Source organism: Conger conger, chromosome 4, assembly GCF_963514075.1.
Source record: "Conger conger chromosome 4, fConCon1.1, whole genome shotgun sequence".
Lineage (NCBI taxonomy): Eukaryota > Metazoa > Chordata > Actinopteri > Anguilliformes > Congridae > Conger > Conger conger.
The window spans coordinates 30271314-30291307 of NC_083763.1; the positions used below are offsets into that span (position 1 = coordinate 30271314).

Sequence of the window (19994 nt, forward strand, 5' to 3'; positions counted from 1 at the left end):
ATTAGCAGGGCAGCGGTGGAAGAAATTTGCATGTAATCTTTATTTATGCAGGATGGGATAACAAGGACCCTGGATTAATATAACCACACTTCATACATCACAACTAGTAATGGATTTAGGCAAGTGCTTCTTATTTCTGAAGCGTAGTCTGGTTGAAACGTCAAACGTAAGGAAGCTTATGGACGCGGCTTTAAAGACTCCTCATGCACCTTCTTATAAGGAAGCATCAGCGCTTTACTGTTACCATTTTGCCTACTATTCATATCTTTGATTGGGGTTTCACACTGAGAATTTTCTAGGAAACACTGGTATGGTAAAAGGCACATGCAGGAAATGAGAGTTTTGCACAGAGCAAACCCTCCAGCTCTGAAGTGGAGCATTGCAGTGTTGGAGAAAAACATAGCGAGGCGGAACCATCGTAAAACTGTTTTGCAAAAACCCCCCCGAGTGTGGCTAGACACGTATTCTCAAGAACAATCTTACGAATAGAATCCAAAACAAGCAGAATGACCAGACTTGGTCGAGGTAAGAAATATTTATTGAATTATAATGTAAAACCAGAGACCGTGTTCCGAACAGAACTAAGGGAAGGCGCCGCTTCCATCAGAAGTTAACGTCCGTTCAATGGTAGGTTTTCTCCTGAGGAATGTGGTTTATGATTATGGTTGCTTATTGACTATCCCACACACTAAAACACTTTGATTGATGTGAATTGGACCAATAATTATAGAGAAAACGACATCACTGCACAACAGAAGACCGTGTTAGCTCACAATGGTCCGAACACCGGCGTATAAGCCTGCCCAGTTTGTAGTCTCTCGCTGGCGACCTCTTCCCCACCACAGTGTCACAGTGCAGCACTATTACCATGTCACTGTCGGCCTATGCTGAAATGGATCGCGTATGTTACTCGTACGAAGTTAATTTGAAAACGGTTGGAATTATACTTTACACGCGCACAAAAACCAAAGCTGATCTGGAACTAATTTTTTAGTCATTGGTCTTGAAAGTCACACTGCTCGGAACATGGTGAGCTGACTTGGTGTCCGGGACACGGTGAGCTTACATTACACTAAGTATGCCATGCAAAGTACTAACAGGCACTGGAGAACGTTCTGGCAGGACTCCGTAATGGCACAGTAAATACTCACTCGTGTTTTAAAGCGGGTGGGTGGTGTCGGGGAAGAAGCTTGGCAAGTCGGCCCAAATGAAGGTTAGCCAAGCAAACTGATGATGTCACTTTTTTTTACTGTTTGTTGGTAGAGACAGGCCGCAGTCGGTGTTACAGTGGTGTTGTAGCGGGGGGGGGGACTCTGGAGACCCTGCAGCGGGGCAGATGGAGCCCGTGTCCGTCTCTTCCTCGAGTCACTGGAAGGGTGATGCTCGGTCAGCTTATTGGTCTGGAATGCAGAGCGTCTGTCTGGCCTCCCTTCTCCGCCGACCGTGCGCTATTGACATTGTCGCTTTTCGTCAGGCTTGTCTGTGACAACAGCGAACGCTTTCAACACTAACGGTTCTCAGTACCACAATAAAGAGTAAAACAAACATTTTCTGATATATCCTGGTGTTCTCCGGAATAAGGAACAAATATAACACCTGAGTCTACGTTTCAACCCCCGATGTTTGTCTATATTTTGCATTTTCTTCAAATACCTGCAAAGTATTTCACAAAGTAAGAAATACCCCGCATACATTCCGCCTTGTCCCGAACCTATTAGGACGTCGTCTCAACTTAACTGTTACTGATGTTACGGTATTCGTCTGGTAATGGAATGACGGGTTTTAATTGCTCATGTTTCAAACTAACAATCGTATATTGTCAACAGAACTGCAACCACATTGTCAGCCAAACTTGCTTTGGGCAGTAATGATTCTCCTTCTCCTACAGCTAGTAAATGACAAAAAGTGATGAAAAAAAGGGTTACTTTAGGCCGAACAGTTTCACATAACCACTCATGTTCCCTTTTCATAAATAATGTGGGGTCTGCGCTTTTTGAAAGAAAGATGATACATGTACTCTAAGTTCAACAATTTCATTTGCTGCAATGTTTCACCGCAGAACTACTTTCATATTTTGACAAAAGATCCTTAGACCTTAAATGCATCTTCATTTGTAAGTATGAATGTGCTCATAAAAGCTATAACTGACTTCATATTTGAAGAAGGTAGGCTTTTAGCTTCCAAATTTGGTGCAATGTCATGAATTTCATGACCATTAAAGAACAAATAAACCAGAAGAGATGTTCTTGTGTGTGTTGAATTTACATCTGTTTAGAGAGGCAGTCCAATTACCAAGGTCCAATCTACGGGAAGCAGGGAATCAATCCTCTGGTTCAAGCCCAGTTCTTTTACCCACAGTACTGCTTAGTTATTGACTGTCTGGTCTGCTGACGGCAACATAATCCTCCTTTTGTCTGGTCTGTCGGATTATTGATATTTTTATTTTTCAGTTGTGCAAAAAGTGAGAAGCGCCTTAGCTGCCTCCCTTCCTGCAAAACACAGCTGAAAATAAAGCCTGTTTATTTCCTTATTTCCTCTTGGTATCAAACGAGCAGCCTTCCGACATTTTACAACTTTACGCATGGCCTTTCCTCTATTTCACAGTCTCCTCTTTCTATTTCTCTCACTTTTATCTTTTTCTCTATCTTTCTCCCTCCCCTTTCTCTCCTCTCCCTGTCTCTCCCTGTCTCCCAAATCTCCATATTTTCTGGTTTAGTTCCTGTTGATGAGTGGTGACAGCCTCGGATTGCTACCATAAGCAGTTTGATATTGTTTCAGCTGTGGAGGCTCTGTTTTCCAGGTGTCTAATTATAGACCAGACAAGGCTTGGTGTGTTTTTCTGGACTTGCTTAAGGGCTGTTCAGCTTTGTGTTTGTATGCGCCCACATGTGTGTTTTGCGTGTGTATGTGCGTATGTGTGTGCGTTTGCCCCATTTTCTAAACCCGACAGGCTCAGAAACGTCTGGCTCTTTTCTCCTGGTACGCGTTCAGTCGCCGTGTCCATTGGGATGCAGTGGCTGCTTTTGATGAATTCCATTAATACACTGCCAGGTTCAATTTACTATCCTCTTCTTCTAGCACTTGAAGTCTGGAGGGTGGAGCGGGGGGAGGTGTGGGCCTCAGGCGGGGCAGTATAGGGCTATAGGCTACGTGGGTATTTGAAGTTCCACCACCGCATCCATAATTTAGGACTCTTTTCTCCACCATTTTTTTGTCGGAGGGCGAAATGTTGCTTAGAGTCGTGATTTATCAGGCGCTCCAACATCCCTGTCTGTTATTCCGCAGTATCTTTATCGTACCCGAGCCGTACAAGCGTTTCTGCACCGAGCCGTAACCCTGGAAAAGTTCCAGCGCGCGTAATGGATGAATTCCCCGCTGCAAGCCTGCAACCATTTTTTTTTTTTCCCAGAAATACACTTGTGTGGAGAGTAAAGAAATGATATATTCTGAGAGGCAAAGGCTATTTTTCGCTTGTTTCTGAGCCGCCCCGCGTGTTTCTCGCACTTTCTTGGTGCTCCCACGCTACGGCTTTATCACTTTTTCCGCAACAAGCTAAACTTGTTCAAATTCCTCCTCAGTCAACCAAATAGTCCTCGGTTGTGACATGTTTGCTGCCGATATAGTACATTCTGTCAATCGTGTGCTGGAAGGTGGCAGCTTTTTGTGCCAGCTCATTAGCCACTGTGTCATAAAGTATAGCTACCTTTTAAAAAAAAAATCATTTTCTGGAAGTGGATTTAGAAAAGCAACAAGTGCTGGCATGCACCTGCTCACAGGGTGGAGGACGGCTGTAGAGTTGTGATTATTGAGGGGTTGAGGGATGTGGTTTAGACCAAACTGGTGACATACAGGTCATTCAGACTTACCACATGTGAGGTGCAGGGAGTTCCCAAACTTTCTGAATAGCCATGCAGGTGAGAAAAATAACCAGCTAGGGGTGTTGGTTAGGCGAGAACCATATTTGTTTTACCAAATTAATTTGCAAACATTACATATAGGCTATGTCTAAGAAGCTGGGCAAACAGAAGTCTGTAGTTGGCCATTTAGCTGACAGCCAGCACTTGAGAATGGCTGCCTCAACTGTGCAAGACAGTGGCAGCCCTATACCAGCCTAACATTCTCCAACCTTGATTCTGGGGTCTCCACCTCAATACAGCTTTTAATTTCTGAACGTTTTGGGTGGTTAGATTAAAAGCACCTTGAATAAACACCTAATACAATTCTGTGAGCAAATGAGGAAAGGTGACTGTTCATAATCAAGCAATCTATTTTGCATTTGATATGATGCAAAATGTTCGTTAAAACAAAAGGCAGAGTTCCATTTTGTATCATTAGTATTCTAGGCTTTGAACGTTGCTTAAAATGAAAGATAATTGGTGCATTTGTCTTGCCTAGGAGTGCAGAGGCCTATTTCATTCATAGGGCATTATGCAGGAAAGACAAGAGGGCATATATGTAGCTCTTGGAGGGAGCGTTTGCCGTCGTTCTGTTGCTGGAATATTTGGCCTCGGTGATGCATGGAAAATAGGACTAGGAATATGAAATAAATTGAAATGCGTGTCCTCGGCACAAAAGCACTGAAGGCATTTATTCCTCAGAATGAGAAGCGGAAAAGCTTTTTGGGGTGATATCGAATCCGCCCCCGCATTTCTGTCTTTGGCTCGGTCATACTGCAACAAAATAATCAAGGACTTCTTTGGAAGCGGAACCCGCTTACGTGAAAACGCGATTATCTCCCCGCTCAGAAAGCCGGCGCGGAGAGGCTGAGGCCCTGGAAGCCCACAGCAGGTACGGATCGATAAGGCCGTCTGGAGCCGTCCGCGGACGGGCTCGACGGTCGCCGTGGGCGCCCGACCCAGACTGCGGCGGGTTTTCAGAACGCCTTGCGAAAGAGCTTAGAGTTCAGACTGCCCTCTATCAGCTCCTTTTCCGCTTTATCCTAGCCTGTACGGGAAGCCGGGAAATTTGCACGCGTAATTATGCAAGTCTACCGTTCCTCTCTGAGAAAAGCCAGAGAGAACTTTCAATTTAAAGACGCTGTGCGTGTAAGATGGTGAACAGCTGCGAGATAAATCGCCTTCTTGTATGCGTTAACCCAAGTAAACTATCTACACTATCCAAAGTAGGGAGTAACATGAAGAAACTTTCCCATAGAGACCCATTGTAAAATAATTAAATCAATAAAATGTCCCCAGGTCTGCATAAGCAGATTTATGTGCAGAACAAATTAGCCACTCGGGTGGACCTCTCTATATTGTTGCTCTCTGACGCACCCGGTGACTTTAAGGCCGGCGGTTGCTTCCGTGACCTGGTCCCGAGGCTCAGCACACCGGCCGTGGCGCGTGACGCCAGACCCTCTGCGCTATGGAATATATCCACATAGGAGTTATTCAATGGAACGCCTCCCGGAGAGAGGCCAGGCAAGACGCCATTTTGTGTAAATGATACTGCAGGTGGTGCAGTGGTGTCCCCAGCCGTTATGTTTGGTTAATCGTACCCATTTATTTTTGTTTTGACGTGGAGGGGAGCGGAGGGTGGTTGAATTGAGTTTAAGGGGGTTGCGCTATTGCTCAGTTCAGGTCAGGACATTTTTAGCGATTATGTTCAAGCCAACCAGCCCAATGATGTGGCAGTGCTAGAGTGACTCATGGGGCCATGTTTTTCGGAATAAACTTCTCACGGCGGGTTATAATGTGATGTAATGCATTGGTGCAGTCAGCTGGCGGGGTCTATGGTGTACTGGGCGTGGCTACTGAATCTTGCCATTTTCTTGCTAAGTCAAGCGGGGGCGCACCCAGTATGCCACATACCTCACCAGGTGACCGTGCCAATGTACCGTGAGAAGTTGATTTGTGGTGCATGCATGGGCAGGTGGAAAATGGGTTGGTGCACCTTGATTCATTCATATACAATACAATTAACTCTTTTCATTGCCCTTAAGATCCATGCACATTGTGCTGTTTGGAGTGGTTCCATAGTCTCAACGAACACAATGGAAGATAAGGCAATGTTTCTCCCAAAAACCAAAAGTTATTGTAGAGGCCATAACACGGCTATGAACAATTGTAAACATAATTTATATTGATTACAGTTCATATTGACTATACAGTTCGTTTTGATTAAACAGTTAATTTGATATTAAAATTGTTAAGATTAATGGTGATTGAAGCAAAATAATAGGTAAATTCATGCAATAGTTTGTAGATTATTTAGTAAATGCATTATTTTCCTGTATACATTAGCGTTAGTAATTGAGTACTGTAGCTTTAAGAAAGGGAACTAGGCAACTTCCGGGTGTCTTATTACGTGAGGCACATGTTCTTAGGTTTCTAGTGAGCGCGGTTAGATTAAAAAGAATCTGTGGAAGAAAACGGTTTTCTTACCGCATTCGCGGTCACATTCTATTATTTGTTCTTGTAATTCAGTGGATTATTACCTTTTTTGTTGCCTTGGAACTTCAATAAAAGGATTATGTTCATTTTTTTTTTTTTACAACGGACTCTCAAGTGGATTAATGGAACGAATGTGTAGGCTAACAAGTGGACACACCTGTGGATGTAGCCAGCTACCAGCGAGCGAGTAAACCACATTGCAATTTCCGTGGACTATTTTTAACCTCTACAGTTATTTTGCTGCAGGTACAGACTTGCACTGATTTTTTATTTTTTTAAATTATTTTACAAAAATGGTCTTCTAACAGATCTCACAAATAAGACAAAACCCTTTGAAAATCCATCCAATGTATTTTCTTCTGTCAGAATTTAAATAAAACATTGCCTAAACGTTTATTATGGGCTAGTTTTAATTCCCATGTACCTCAATACTTTAAACGGACTATTCTATAACTAAAAAGCACTGGAACATTTTTCAGGTATTTCAAGTTTTACTAGACAAAATAAAACGCAGGGAAGATCATAACACAGGCTGCCAAGCCGTTCGCAGCAGTTAATGACTCGGGACGAAGTGTTGCTCAAAACAAAATAAAAAAATAACGTACAATTAAATCAATAATTGTTGCGAATGATATGGCTTGCTAAACTGAACTGAGCGAGTGGAAAACGGGTGCGTATGCCACTTTCTCCTTGAATATTTGAACTTGAACTGGACCCAAATACTTTAACTTGATTTTCAGGTTAACTATCCCTGTAGCCGGACGTCCAGACAAAAAATAACAACACATTTGTTGTTCATTGGTCTCTTTGATATTTGAACCGGATGACGCATATTGAATGCAGCTTGCATATACAGTACTGGCATAAACACTGGAACTGTAGTTTAGTTCTCCTAACTGCAAGATAAACTGCTCAGTGATGTTGGTAGTAACCACATCATGGAAGGTGTAAACATTGGTATTGCATTTACTACATATTACTTATTATGCCAAGAGAGAAATTGTTGGAAAATGTTGGATTAATTGTCAAAGTTTACAAATGCAGTCTAACTGCAGCTATCATTTAGACTGCATTTCACATAATGAAAATGCAAAGATTTTAAGTTGGATTATACCATTCTTCTCATTGCAGATGGGTGTAAGGAAAAGAACAACCCACTGTACCACAGTCTACAATGAGAAATAAATACAGGAATTCAAATTATAAAGAAGAAAAAAAACTGAACGATAAATATAGTGTAACTGATGCATTTTCCTGCTTGTGGGATCTATATCAAACAAACTGAACAGCATACTATCCACAAAAACTGTTCATTGCTGAATCTTATACCTTAGACGTGGGTTGAGTGTGGAAAAAGAGTGAAATGGGGACTGGTTGCAATAAGTGAAAAGCTGTCAGTGAGCTGCTCAATCATAACTGACACCCCGACCAGCGACTCACCTCCCACATTGGGAGATTCAGAGGCATCTGGATCGTCTGGAAAATGCGAAATGAACAGCAGGCCAGCTCGCAACACGGAAGAAGTCGGCCGGAAATATGGCCCACAGTGACATAGCTAGGCGTTTTAAGTTTGTGGTGGGGAGCTTTGGTGTTGGGTACTGGGTAGCCCTGCTGAGCACTGTTAAGCCTGATTTATACTTCAGCATCGAATCTATGCAGAGGCTACGGCGTAGCCTGCGCGTAGCCTACGCGTAGCCGCGTTCCCACGCACCTCCCCAGAAATGTAACTACATTGTAGCCTCTGCGTAGATTCATTACATTACATTACATCACATTATTGCCATTTGGCAAATGCTCTTATCCAGAGCGACGTACAGTTGATTAAACTAAGCAGGAAACAATCCTCCTCTGGAGCAGTGCAGGGTTAAGGGCCTTGCTCAAGGGCCCAGTGGCTGTGCGGATCTTATTGTGGCTAGACTGGGGATCGAACCACCGACCTTGGAGGGAGCGTCCTCGGCACGTGTCCCAGTCATGTACCTTAACCACTATGCTACAGGCTGCACAGATTATAGTATAAATCAGTATAAATTAGGCTTCAGTCCCCTGGCCCTGCTCCCTGGGTGGCCTTTTGGTAGTTTCATGTCTGGACCAGTTTTGCAGTTGGCACCAGCACAGCCAGGATACGACCCAAATTCAGGTTAGCATGTCGCCGCGATGCTAACGAGTGGCCCAGGAGACAAAAATAAGGACGTAACACGATGCATTTACGGTCGCTCTGTTGCCACAGAGGCCTCGATTTCCACCGTACACGGACCACAGACACGCCGCAGTCCCACAGAGCCACTGGTGAAGCGGGCAGGTACCGGCAAAGGTTTATTTTAAACGACGCAAAGTCTCTCGGCGAGATATGGCTCTCCCGTTTAGGAGCTCAGCGGCCCACACTGCGGGTCAGAAAGATGCAGCATCGGCTCTTGTTACCGCGTCTAATTCCCCCGGAAAAAAAAACGGGGAGTCCGCTGTCACTTTCACTCTGCTTTTTTCTTCTTCTTTTTTTTTTTCCAGTTCCAGCTTTAGACTCGCTTCAGTGGGGTTCGTTTGTCAGGAGACTGTCAGCACTGTCTCCAGGGGAGTCTTGGAGGTTTTTGTTACAAACTGCCAGCGCAAATGCTCAGTTTGCAGGAGTAGCAAAATGTAAAAACTGTTGCGGGCTTGCTCGTACAGTGGGCTCCAGAATTATTGGTATCCCTGACTGGCAGTGCACAAAAAATACTTTATTTATTTTTTATTTATTTTTTTAACTGAGTGTCAACATCTGAAAAATACTGTTAATATGAATTTTATGAAAAAAGAGGTTTCACCAAAATCAAGGTTCCATAATTATTGCCACCCCTGGTTTAGTAGGGTTACTTGGTGCATCCACCTCTGGCAGTGATAACAGAGTCTTTTCCTGTAATGCTTGACAAGCTTAAGAAACACATTTGGAGATATCCGCATTCCTCTATGCAGATCTTTGCAAGATCCTTCACATACTTTGGCTTGCCCTTATCTACTCTTCAGTTCAGCCCACAGGTTTTTGATTGGATTGAGGTCTGGTGCCTGAGATACATTTTGTTGTCACGGAACCATTTCTGCATGGATTTTGCGGTAATAGGCTGGGAAAATAAAGTATTGCTGACTTGTGTGATTTGTTTATGCAGATATATTAAATAATATATATTATGACATTGTCTAATCTTGTGACATCGTGTGCATATGTGGCGTATTGTAGCTCACAAGCAAAATCAGTTTTTTGCATTTTGAGCGGAGGAGAGCAAAGCGTGCAGACGGCAAGCTCGTGTCCTTGTACTGTCAGTGGAAGTTTCCAGAAGCTTTTGATTTGTGAAAGCGTTTTGCAGAGTGGATGCGAGTTGCGCCTGGAGAGGTACCGTGGGGGACCGGAGGTCAAACTCTCCTTCCCTGACCTTCCTGAATTGCTGTCTGCTCGCCCTCCTCTGGCCAGTGTGACGACACTCTGTGTCCCACTGCTTTGGTACTGCAATTCTGCATCTGCGCAACATACTGACAGCCGCATGATACTGCCTTGTTCTTTTGGCTCTGTGCTCCGGCGCATTGAAACAATGAATATCAGATTAAAGTGCAGACTGTCACCTTTAATTTGAGGGTATTTGCACTAATATCGGGTGATCCTTTAGCAATTACATCCCTTTTTATACATAGTGCACCCATCTTAGGGAACCATAGTGATTTGACAGTTGGCTTCTCAGCTGTTTCTGATTAGACAGGTGTATTCAATGGCTCCCTTAGTGCAAATATAATAAAGCATTCAATATCTAGGTTGTGTCTCAATCGCCCCAAATTCTCCCTTTTTAGGCAGTATTCGAAGGCAGGAAGGCATCAAGTGCTGTCCCATTCTGAGGTGCCTTCTTTTGACCGATTATGTCAGGGACTACTCTCCACAGAACACTTCTCAAACATATCTACATTGCAAGAGGCAAACCTGTATATCCGGACATGAACAATGTGTATGATTGCGTGTGCTAGGTGTGCCATTAGAGAATTTCTGAGTCCAGTATTTCCTCATCAGTGTCTGATGATGCTTAACAATGAGTTATGATTTAAATGATTTACAGGGATTGGTTTCAGAAGTGTGATGGAAACCATAGTACATACATGTCATTTGTAATGCCCTGCCAAATGTATCTCTGTTCATTTATTTTACTGGTGAAATATCCATGTGGTCAAAAATAGCAATAATACAGCAAAACCTGTCAGGAATGAAAAATGGTCATCATGCTGGTGACCAGTGTACAAAGGTGACCACAGGCTTCTCTGTAGCTGTATTTGGCCTGCTTGGTGCATGACTATTGCGCACTGACACAAGTTTTGAAACCAAGTTTATTTTGGTAGCCTCAGTAATGGTGGACTACAGTTGCGGTTCTTCTGGCTGAGTGGGTGCCTAAATACCGACTGGGCCAGCTGCTTCGACCGCGGTTGTAGAGATGCAACCGTGCCTGTCCGTATGCGCTCTCCTGGATTTACGGAGGACGTTGGAGGGATATGACGGGCTTGCGGCCAGGGGTAGGCGATTGACACCAGCCAACCGCCAAATGCTTGTCAATTTTTATCTGTGGCTGATAAGTTTGTCAACTCAACCAGCCACTTTGGCAAGTTACCACCCATCACTTGGAGGTCCTGTTCTGTTCTTTGTCTAGTTGAATATATATAAACGGTGAATTTGGGTGGTGGAATTTGGGATGCAGCAGGCGCTGTGGCCAGTGGTCAAAGAAGTTAGTTCCATGAGGAATGTTTGAAAAAAGAAGGCCTCTTGCATAAAAATAAATAAATAACTGCCCCCAGGATTAGCCTGGCCTATTTACAGAGATCGACTGACCCTTCCCCGGTGAAACCACTCCCAGCTTGTCTACCGTGTAGTGGCATTTGGCGCTTCATCAACAGATTCACTGCAGCCAAGATAAGACCTTCCTTTATTTTCTCCTCTCCTGCGTTATCAAGCTTTTTTAATTTACCAACGAGTGCGTTGGCGAAAGCGTAATCCGTGAAAGGCTCTGCATTCATTAAAGGAAAGAGCTGACTGTGCAGGTCTGTCTCCACAGCTTGTTCTATTTTGGACCTGGAGTGGACTTTTAATGAGTGGATAATTACTCGTCTCGGCCCGCTTCCCGCCCGACCTGTTTTTGTCCACTCGAAAACATGTGTGGAAATTAGATTAGCGCTTTTTTCTTTTGAAGAGACACGGGCGCAAAATCGGTTAAATTATTTCCACAACAATTGAAGGCCGACTGCATTCAGTAGTACTGTGCGCTTTACCAGAAAGCTTTTAAAAAAGGTAAGAACTGATATTGCCATATTTCACATTTGTAAAATGTATGGGATGTAGGCACTTTAATCGTAATGATTGAAACCTTGGGTAGTACTGAAATATTGTAAAATGTGGAAGTACAAATAGCCTACGGTTCTAAATCAGTTAAATTACTTGTGTTATGCAGAGACCCATGCTGAGAAGTGGAGTCTATCAGTCAGCTGGCTTCTTCTTTTTTTTTTTTTTTTTTTTTACACATTACAGGCACAATTTCTCTTCCTTTGCATGACACACAGCCTGTCTTTTAAAAATGGTTTTAGTTGGTGTCACGTTAATGGTTTACCCACTATTTCTGAATCGCAAAGGCCTTTGTCCTCTTAACTGTGCGGTTGGTAAACATTTCTCTGCCATCTTATGCTCAGATAGTCCTATTTGTATTGGAGGGGGCATAGATGGACTGATGAGTAAAAAAAAAAAACCAAACCTGGTTTATGACGCACAAAGGTTCAAAGCAGAAGTAGTTCAGTGACATGAATGACTTTATTGGCCCGTTTGCACGGAAGCTTCAGCGTGCCTGGCGGTGTGACATCTTTTATGTTCCTCTTATTGTAATTCGTGGGAGATGTGGGTGGTCTGGGAGGTGGGCACTGAAAGTGTTGGAGCTCAGCTGGGTGCTCAGCTGGGTGATCCGTCGTGCTGCTGCGTGTCTGGTGCCTTTGAGCTCCTGGGGCTTTGTGAAAGCCTTTTAGTGTTAGCGCTAAGCGAAGGCGTCACTGTTGGACTGCTGTGCTTTGGTGCAGGATTTAGAAGAGGGATCTTCGTGTGTTCAAGCTCTGACTGAATATACCCCCCCCCCCCCAACCCCCCCCCCCCCTCCTTTTGCTTCCTTCATTCATCATCTGCTTACTTTCCTTTTTTGTTTTTGCTTTGACCCACACTAATGAGACAGACAATGACAACGGAGTAGAATCTCTATTTTTATCGCGCGTCAATTAGGCTACTCCCAAAATGCGGAAGAGATGCGAAATTAAATGAACCGTTCACGTCAAACTCATTAAACCGCCACTCGGCCGAGTCTGAGATTTATCTGTCAGTTGGCGCAGATGTTTTTCTCCCTGAAATGACTTTGTTTATTTGACTGAAGTCGGATAAAATACGAGCCCTTCCACAATTCGCTGTATTCCGTAAAAATATATAGCCTATACGACAACAGTCTAACACCCGCACCCGTAATCTCTGAGAATCCTGTGACTGCCCTACCAACGTAATGCTCAGTAGGCTATACCTCGAGGGCAAGATTTAGGCGTATGTTTTCGTCTCATTTTTGTAAAATTTGATACTTCAATCCATGTGATGATTTGAGCTTTCAGACCGCGAAGGCCAGATAGATTTCTTTATTTGTGCCGTGCTGTTGGCTCAGAGAGAGCTGGCCAACATGCGCTTGGTATCCGCATCCAAACAAACATTCCAAGGCTTCCCTCTTTTCCGAAGAGCTGCAGACTGACGTTGGGCGTGGATGAAGAGATGAGCGTTTTCGGGCCGGGGCAGATTTGTCCCGAAGGCGCTTGAAAAACTGAGCTTTAAAAACTTCCGATTATGATGTTTGTTTACACTATGGCTTCTCCGTGCTGAGCCTGGTTTTAATTTGATGAAAACATGTAGGGTGATGCACAAACCAACTTGTTGGGGGAAAAAACATATAAACAGAGAAACATTTGAAGAGGAAGTTCTATAATGAACCCCTTGATGTGTATATTTGATTGCAATTTTTAATTTGGCTTTAAAAAGTTACTGACTGATTAAAGCTAGCCAAAGTAAAAAAATAACAACTTGACTTTTTTAAAGCTTGCTGATTAAAGGTGGCAAATTGGGGGAAAAAAATAAGATCAAATATATTTTAGCAGATAAACATCTGAAGCGGAAAGCAGTACAGTGAATCCCTAGATGTGTATATTTGATCGTATTTTTTGTACTTTTTTAAATTTAAAAATATTGCTTATGAAAGGTAGCAAATTTGAAAAAATAACATCAAATATTTATCTGAAGAGGAAAGCTTGGCATGTAATGAATCCCTATATGTGCATGTTTGATGTTTTTTTTTTTTATTGTCTTGCGTGAAAGAAAAAGTGAAGTTATGAGTGTTGTTCCTCCCGTGTGTCTCCGTAGGGGCTTGGGAATGGAACGGTGGCGATGCTAGGCTTACCATGGGCAGCGTCACTCTGCGCTACTTCTGCTATGGGTGTCTCTTCACGTCGGTGACCTGGACCCTCCTGCTCTTCCTGTACTTCACGCTCAGCCAGGAGAGTCCGCCCTTCAAATATGTGCCCGTCCCGGGGGGCCAGCCCTTCAGCCATCAGCACCGTTTCCAGCCGCGCTTCACCAGGGGCCCGGGGCCCCCGCCCCCGCCCCAGGACCCGCCCAGGGAGCTGCCCCGCAAAGGGCCCGTACCGGGCAGGAAGGCCGCCGACCTCTCCCCAGAGATGGGTACGCTCCCCTGCCAGCCCCTGACATCTGACACAGAGCCACCGTCGTGTTCCGCTTTGGGCTGGACGTTCTTCCATTTCAGGTCGCTCATTACACCCCGGTCCAGGAGTTAATTTGACTTGAGGTTGTTCCTTCCAGGAGTTACATTACATTATTGGCATTTGGCAGACGCTCTTATCCAGAGCGAGGTACAGTTGATTAGACTAAGCTGGAGACAATCCTCCCCTGGAGCGATTCAGGGTTAAGGGCCTTGCTCAAGGGCCCAACGGCTGTGCGGATCTTATTGTGGCTACACCGGGATTAGAACCACCTTGCAGTCCCAGTCATTTACCTTAACCACTACGCTACAGGCTGCCCCAAGTTAATTTGACTTGAGGTTGCTCATTGCACACCGGTCCAGGAGTTAATTCAACTTGAGGTCGCTCATTCCAGGAGTTATTCCACGGTGCTTTAACCTTTAACCTTGCTTGGCTAAAACTAGTTTAAGTTTCTGGATTAGAAATGGTAAATGTCTGCATTTATATTGCGCCTTCATCCAAAGCGCTGTAAAATTGATGCTTCTCATTCACCCATTCACACACAAACTCACACACCGACGGCGATTGGCTGCCATGAAAAGCACAAGCCAGCTCATCAGGAGCATTTTGGGGTTAGGTGTCTTGCTCAGGGACACTTCGACACACCCAGGGCGGGATCAGACCAGCAAGCCTCTGAATGCCAGACGACTGCTCTTACCTCATGAGCCAATGTCGCCCCAACAGAACTGTTTTGAGATCCGTTCTGCTCAGGCACCCATGTGCTTTCATGGTCTTATTCATGGGAACACTTAGATCTGCTCCTGCTGGTTCTCAGCGAAGCGTTACTAGGCCCACTGGCTCCAGATAGCGAAAGTCCTTTAGATTTATGTTAGTTTCTTTGGCTGAATGTAATTACTGTCAGTATTTATTGCTCTCATAAAGGAGAATAAGGCTCTTTTTAATTCAAGGCAACGCCTGGAATGGGCTGTGATATTCCAGCAGCACGGCTTTGATAAAAATCCATCAGAATAGTTTGTACCACAAGGGGTAACGGGTTATTAAAATATGGAGCGCGGAGCTTCGTACGGCGTTCTGAGATGTTTCCATTCTTCCCCCAAGGAGATGAATGCGGCAGAAGGAGGTAGCATGCCTCCAGCGTGTAACCTTGAGTAACTGCACCTCAGCTGAATATTGCATGCTTTACCGTACGGTGTATAATAAAACTCGCAATAAAGTCCTGTTTTGAAATAGTGGAACCATATATTTTTTTTATTGAAATTAAATCTTCTGTATGGTAGCGCCGTATGCTATTCCGTAGTTCTACAGAAGTAGGCTTGTTCTGTCACCGAGATGATGCCGGTCTGCCTCATCCACACCTGTGATGTCACATGATTTGACATTTAATCGACATTTTAATGTCAATTCAATGCATAGCCATGGATTTTAATGAGATTTGCCATGCTGATTTGGCCTATTAGAAAACCCTGGGATCTGAAATTACACTTGTCTCGGGTTGTTAATCTGGGAGATATGGGCTAACAAAGTTCACACTAATTAGTGACTCCATGACTGACTTGCCCTATCTCCATTACTGTAGGTTGCAGAGAAATGGTTCTTGTATCACTTTATTGGTCTTTACCTTCTCAATCTTTCACATGTATAGTATGTTCACCTCCACAACGAAAGGTAACAGTTATCAGTGATTATAATCATAGTTTTTTTAGTAAGATTTTTTTGAAAATAAGATTTCAAGATAACAGTCACTGATAACTCTGTTACTTTTCGTTTTAGAGATGAACAGAATATATATGTGAAAGATCGAGCTGGTGAAGTGATAAGAACCATTTCTTTACGACCGACAGTAATTGAGATGAATGAAGTCAAAGTCACGGAGTCAGGCTAATTAGTGCAAAATGTGTTATCTCCCAATTTAACAATCCGAGACAAGTGTAATTTCAGTTCCAGGAATTTCTTATGTGGCCAAATCAGCATGCCACTTCTTTCAAATCTGTGATGAGGCGGTCCAAAAGTGTGTTGAATTGACATGGACTTAACCGCATATCAGATCTGTTGGCACCCATTGCAGAGCAGTTAAAAGTTTGATGCCATCCTTTGTTTTAAAAAATTGCTCACAATTTACATTTTTATGTGGCTTTGTTTCATCAGGAATGATCTTTAACGAGCAGGACCAGGAGATTCGAGACATGGGTTACCACAAGCATGCTTTCAACGTGCTCATAAGCAACCGTCTGGGATACCATAGAGACCTGCCTGACACTAGAAATGAAAAGTGAGTGTATGCCCCCCCCCCCCTCCCGGCCCAGTCTATTTGCAGCACCCCCACAGGAAGTGATGCGCTCATTGATGTACATCCCAGTTACTTGGACGAGGCAATGGTGGGACGGGCCAAGTCTGTTGGTTCCTCATATCATAGTCCCTGGTGGAGAATTTGGTGCTGCCTCTCACCAGTGTTACGATAATTAATGCTTCGGGAATGACCCCTATCCACAGCATCCACACATTTCACGATCCGTTCAAGCAGAAGGCTATTTTAGTCAAGCGAATAAGGGTGATGCTCCATCATCAAACAAGCTATTAATATCAGATGTAGGCTATGATACATTATAAATTACCCTGCCTGAGTGCTGGTTTTTCTTCTTTTTAGTTGAAGGTGTACTTGCCTCATTATTATGGACTGAAACTACCTTCTTCTGTTTTAAATAATCCCTTTTAATAAGATGAAAAATACAGTATGTGATTAGTATGTTGTTAACAGGACATTTCTAAAGCTGATGTAAGGATTACTACTCATAATTGAAAGCAATGGAGTTGTAGGGCACTGATTACGGTGTCTTCCTGCAGGTGTAAGGACAAGGCGTACCCCATGGCTCTACCCTCGGCCAGTGTGGTGATCTGCTTCTTCAATGAGGCCTTCTCCGCCCTGCTGAGGACGGTGCACAGCGTCCTCGACCGCACGCCCGCCTTCCTGCTGCACGAGATTATCCTGGTGGACGACAACAGCGAGCTGGGCAAGCTTCTTTTCCCTTTGTTTAAAAAAACAAAAAAACAGGGCACGTACGACTGCTCTGTTCAGCGGAGTGGAGCAGGGGAAGACATAATGACTGATTGAGTGCTGCTAAGCCACGCTGTGTTTTTCTGTGTGCGCGTGTGTGTACACATGCTTGTTTGTGTGATTGCTTGTGTGTGTGTGTGTGTGTGTGTGTGTGTGTGTGTGTGTACGCACGCATGCTTGTTTGTGTGATTTGCTTGTATGTGTGCATGCTTGAGAGTGTGAGCACACGTGTGTGCACATTGGTCTATGCATGTCTGTGTCTGTGCACTGTATGTGCGTGCATGCATGCGTCTGTGTTTTTCTCTGTCTGTGCTGGTGTGTTAGCGTGTGTCTCTCTTTATATGCGCGCTAGCGGGTGTGTGTTTTTCTGCACTTGACCTACATTAGCTATTAGCCAGACTTTCCGATGGCACTTCAGCCACCCCCAGTCCCGCGGACGAGCGTGCGTGTGGGATGAAGGCCGTCTTTTTTTCTCCATCCTCACAGCCGACCTGAAGGAAGATCTGGATGCCTACATCCGGCAGAACCTCCCCGGGAAGGTCAGACTGGTCCGGAACGGGAAACGTGAGGGCCTGATCCGGGGGAGGGTGATTGGAGCTTCCCACGCCACAGGTGAGCCTCGGGATCACTCTCCAAAAATGGTTAAAAAACAAATTCATCACATTTATTTAAAACTATATGGGGAGACACAGGGAAAGTGGTAAAAGGAATGGGAACTAGGGTGCTGAAGGCCAGCAAAGCAAGAGAGAGTCCCCAGTGTGTCCGGTCAGACTTCTTAGAAGCTATACCCTCAGGCTTTCTACTGCCAGCAATCGCCCTATTGGGAGAAAGAGAACACAGCAGAGCATGAGACATATCAGGGGACATATCAGGGCATAACAGGAGCCCTCTGCTTTCACTGCAGATGCCTCTTCATCTTGGCACGGTTCATGGTTAGATCGTTTAGCTCAGGGCCACCCAACCCTGTTCCTGGAGATCTACCATCCCGTAGGTTTTCACTCCAACCATAACAAAGCGTAAGCTGAAAATTTGAAGGTTCTGGAAGTTTTCAGATTTTTTCATTCTTTTAAACAGTATTTTTGTATAAAACTTCACACATGTATTTAGTACCCTATAAACAACATATTTATGAGGACAACTCTTTATTTTCTTTTTCAAAATGTCAGTTCGAACCTTCATAGCAGAGATGGCACACCTCATTCTGCAGCTAGAGACGTCATTGAACTTAGCTGCTGATTAGTAGAATCGGATGTGGCGAATTAGGATGGAAGTGAAACCCTACAGGAAGAGTAGCTCTCCAGGAGCGAGGTTGAGCAGCCGTGGTGTAGCTCCGGGATGCCCCATTATGTGCCAAGGAGCGCTGAGAGTATGCAGGTTTTCATTCCGACCGATCACTATCATCTGCTGATTTCAGCAATTAACACACCTTCAGCCAGAGTGGAGGGAACTAATTAATGAAATCAGCAGATGATAGTGATAGGTTGGAATGAAAACCTCCATACTCTCAGCCCAGCATGATTGGGCACCCCTGGTATAGCTATTTCTGTTTCTGAAACGACTGCATTATTGAGGGTTGGCAAACTCATTGTAACCGAACATTGAAAGGCTGTATTTATGTCGTTTTTTCCCCCCACACAAAATAGTTTAGAATATTTCTACAGTAGTGGCACTGCTGAATCACAGAGTGTGTACGCACATAGAGTGGAAAATGCAGATCATTTGTTTAAATACAAGCAATTACCATAATGCAACCCTGTAGCTCTTAACAGCAGCCTTCCACTCAAGTTGTCCCAGGAGGTGTGCAGAATATATTAGGAACTGAATTTAACAGTCCACTGGCAGCCTGCAGTCACGAGCTGTGCTGAGCTGTGATTGGGTCCTAGAGAACCTCCCTGTTCCCACTCCTTGCCTTTTGCTGGAGCTTTAAGCAGCAGTGATTGGTGTTATCACCAGACCTGGGTCAAATATGTCATTGTTTTGGATTCAAATACTTGTGCTCGATTTGATCTTGCTTGGTGAAAATGAGCCAAACAGGAGGCAAGGTTTGCACTTTTTGAGAGTATTGTAGCAGGTTCTAATACACCAGACAAGTCCAAGTATTTGACCCAGATCTGGTTATCTCTGAGGTGCGATTGGACAGCAGTGACCCTCCTGTCCGTGGTCCTCTCCTCTGATTGGTGTTTCCCCTGGCAGGGGAGGTGCTGGTCTTTTTGGACAGCCACTGCGAGGTGAACGAGGTGTGGCTTCAGCCGCTGCTAACGCCAATCAAGGAGGACCGACACACAGTGGTGTGCCCCGTCATCGACATCATCAGCGCCGACACGCTCGTCTACAGCCCCTCCCCCATCGTCAGGGGAGGTTTCAACTGGGGCTTGCACTTCAAGTGGGACCCTGTGCCCTTGTCTGAGCTGAACAGCCCGGACGGAGCCATCGCGCCAATCAGGTACCTGAACGGCAGCCAGGGCACCGCCCCACTGCCTGTGTCAGTGCCCCACTTATTGCATCTGTCCAACTATTCCTTTACCACTTCTTCACTTCACTTTCCTACTTCCTCCATCACTTTCCCACTTTCTGTATCATTTTCCCTCTTCCTGTATAACTCCACCACTTCCTGTATATATTTCCCACTTCTGGCATAACTCCCCAACTTCCTGTATCACTTTCCCACTTCCTATATAATTGCCCCACTTCCTGTCTCTCTTTCCTACTTCCTGTATAAATCCTCCACTTTTTTGCATCACTCAAAGGGCTCATTCCAATCACTTGTT

The 19994-nt window shown here is 44.5% G+C and overlaps 1 protein-coding gene across 1 annotated transcript in view; it reads left to right on the forward strand.

The window, feature by feature from the left end:
* Positions 1-19994, forward strand: part of galnt11 (UDP-N-acetyl-alpha-D-galactosamine:polypeptide N-acetylgalactosaminyltransferase 11 (GalNAc-T11)) — a 40286-nt gene that overhangs the window by 3278 nt on the left and 17014 nt on the right. The window contains exons 2-6 of the mRNA XM_061238313.1: positions 13819-14136; positions 16320-16443; positions 17016-17182; positions 17713-17838; positions 19420-19669. Coding sequence (XP_061094297.1) covers positions 13857-14136; positions 16320-16443; positions 17016-17182; positions 17713-17838; positions 19420-19669 — 947 coding nt within the window. The 5' untranslated portion in view covers positions 13819-13856. The remainder of the gene's footprint in view (positions 1-13818; positions 14137-16319; positions 16444-17015; positions 17183-17712; positions 17839-19419; positions 19670-19994) is intronic.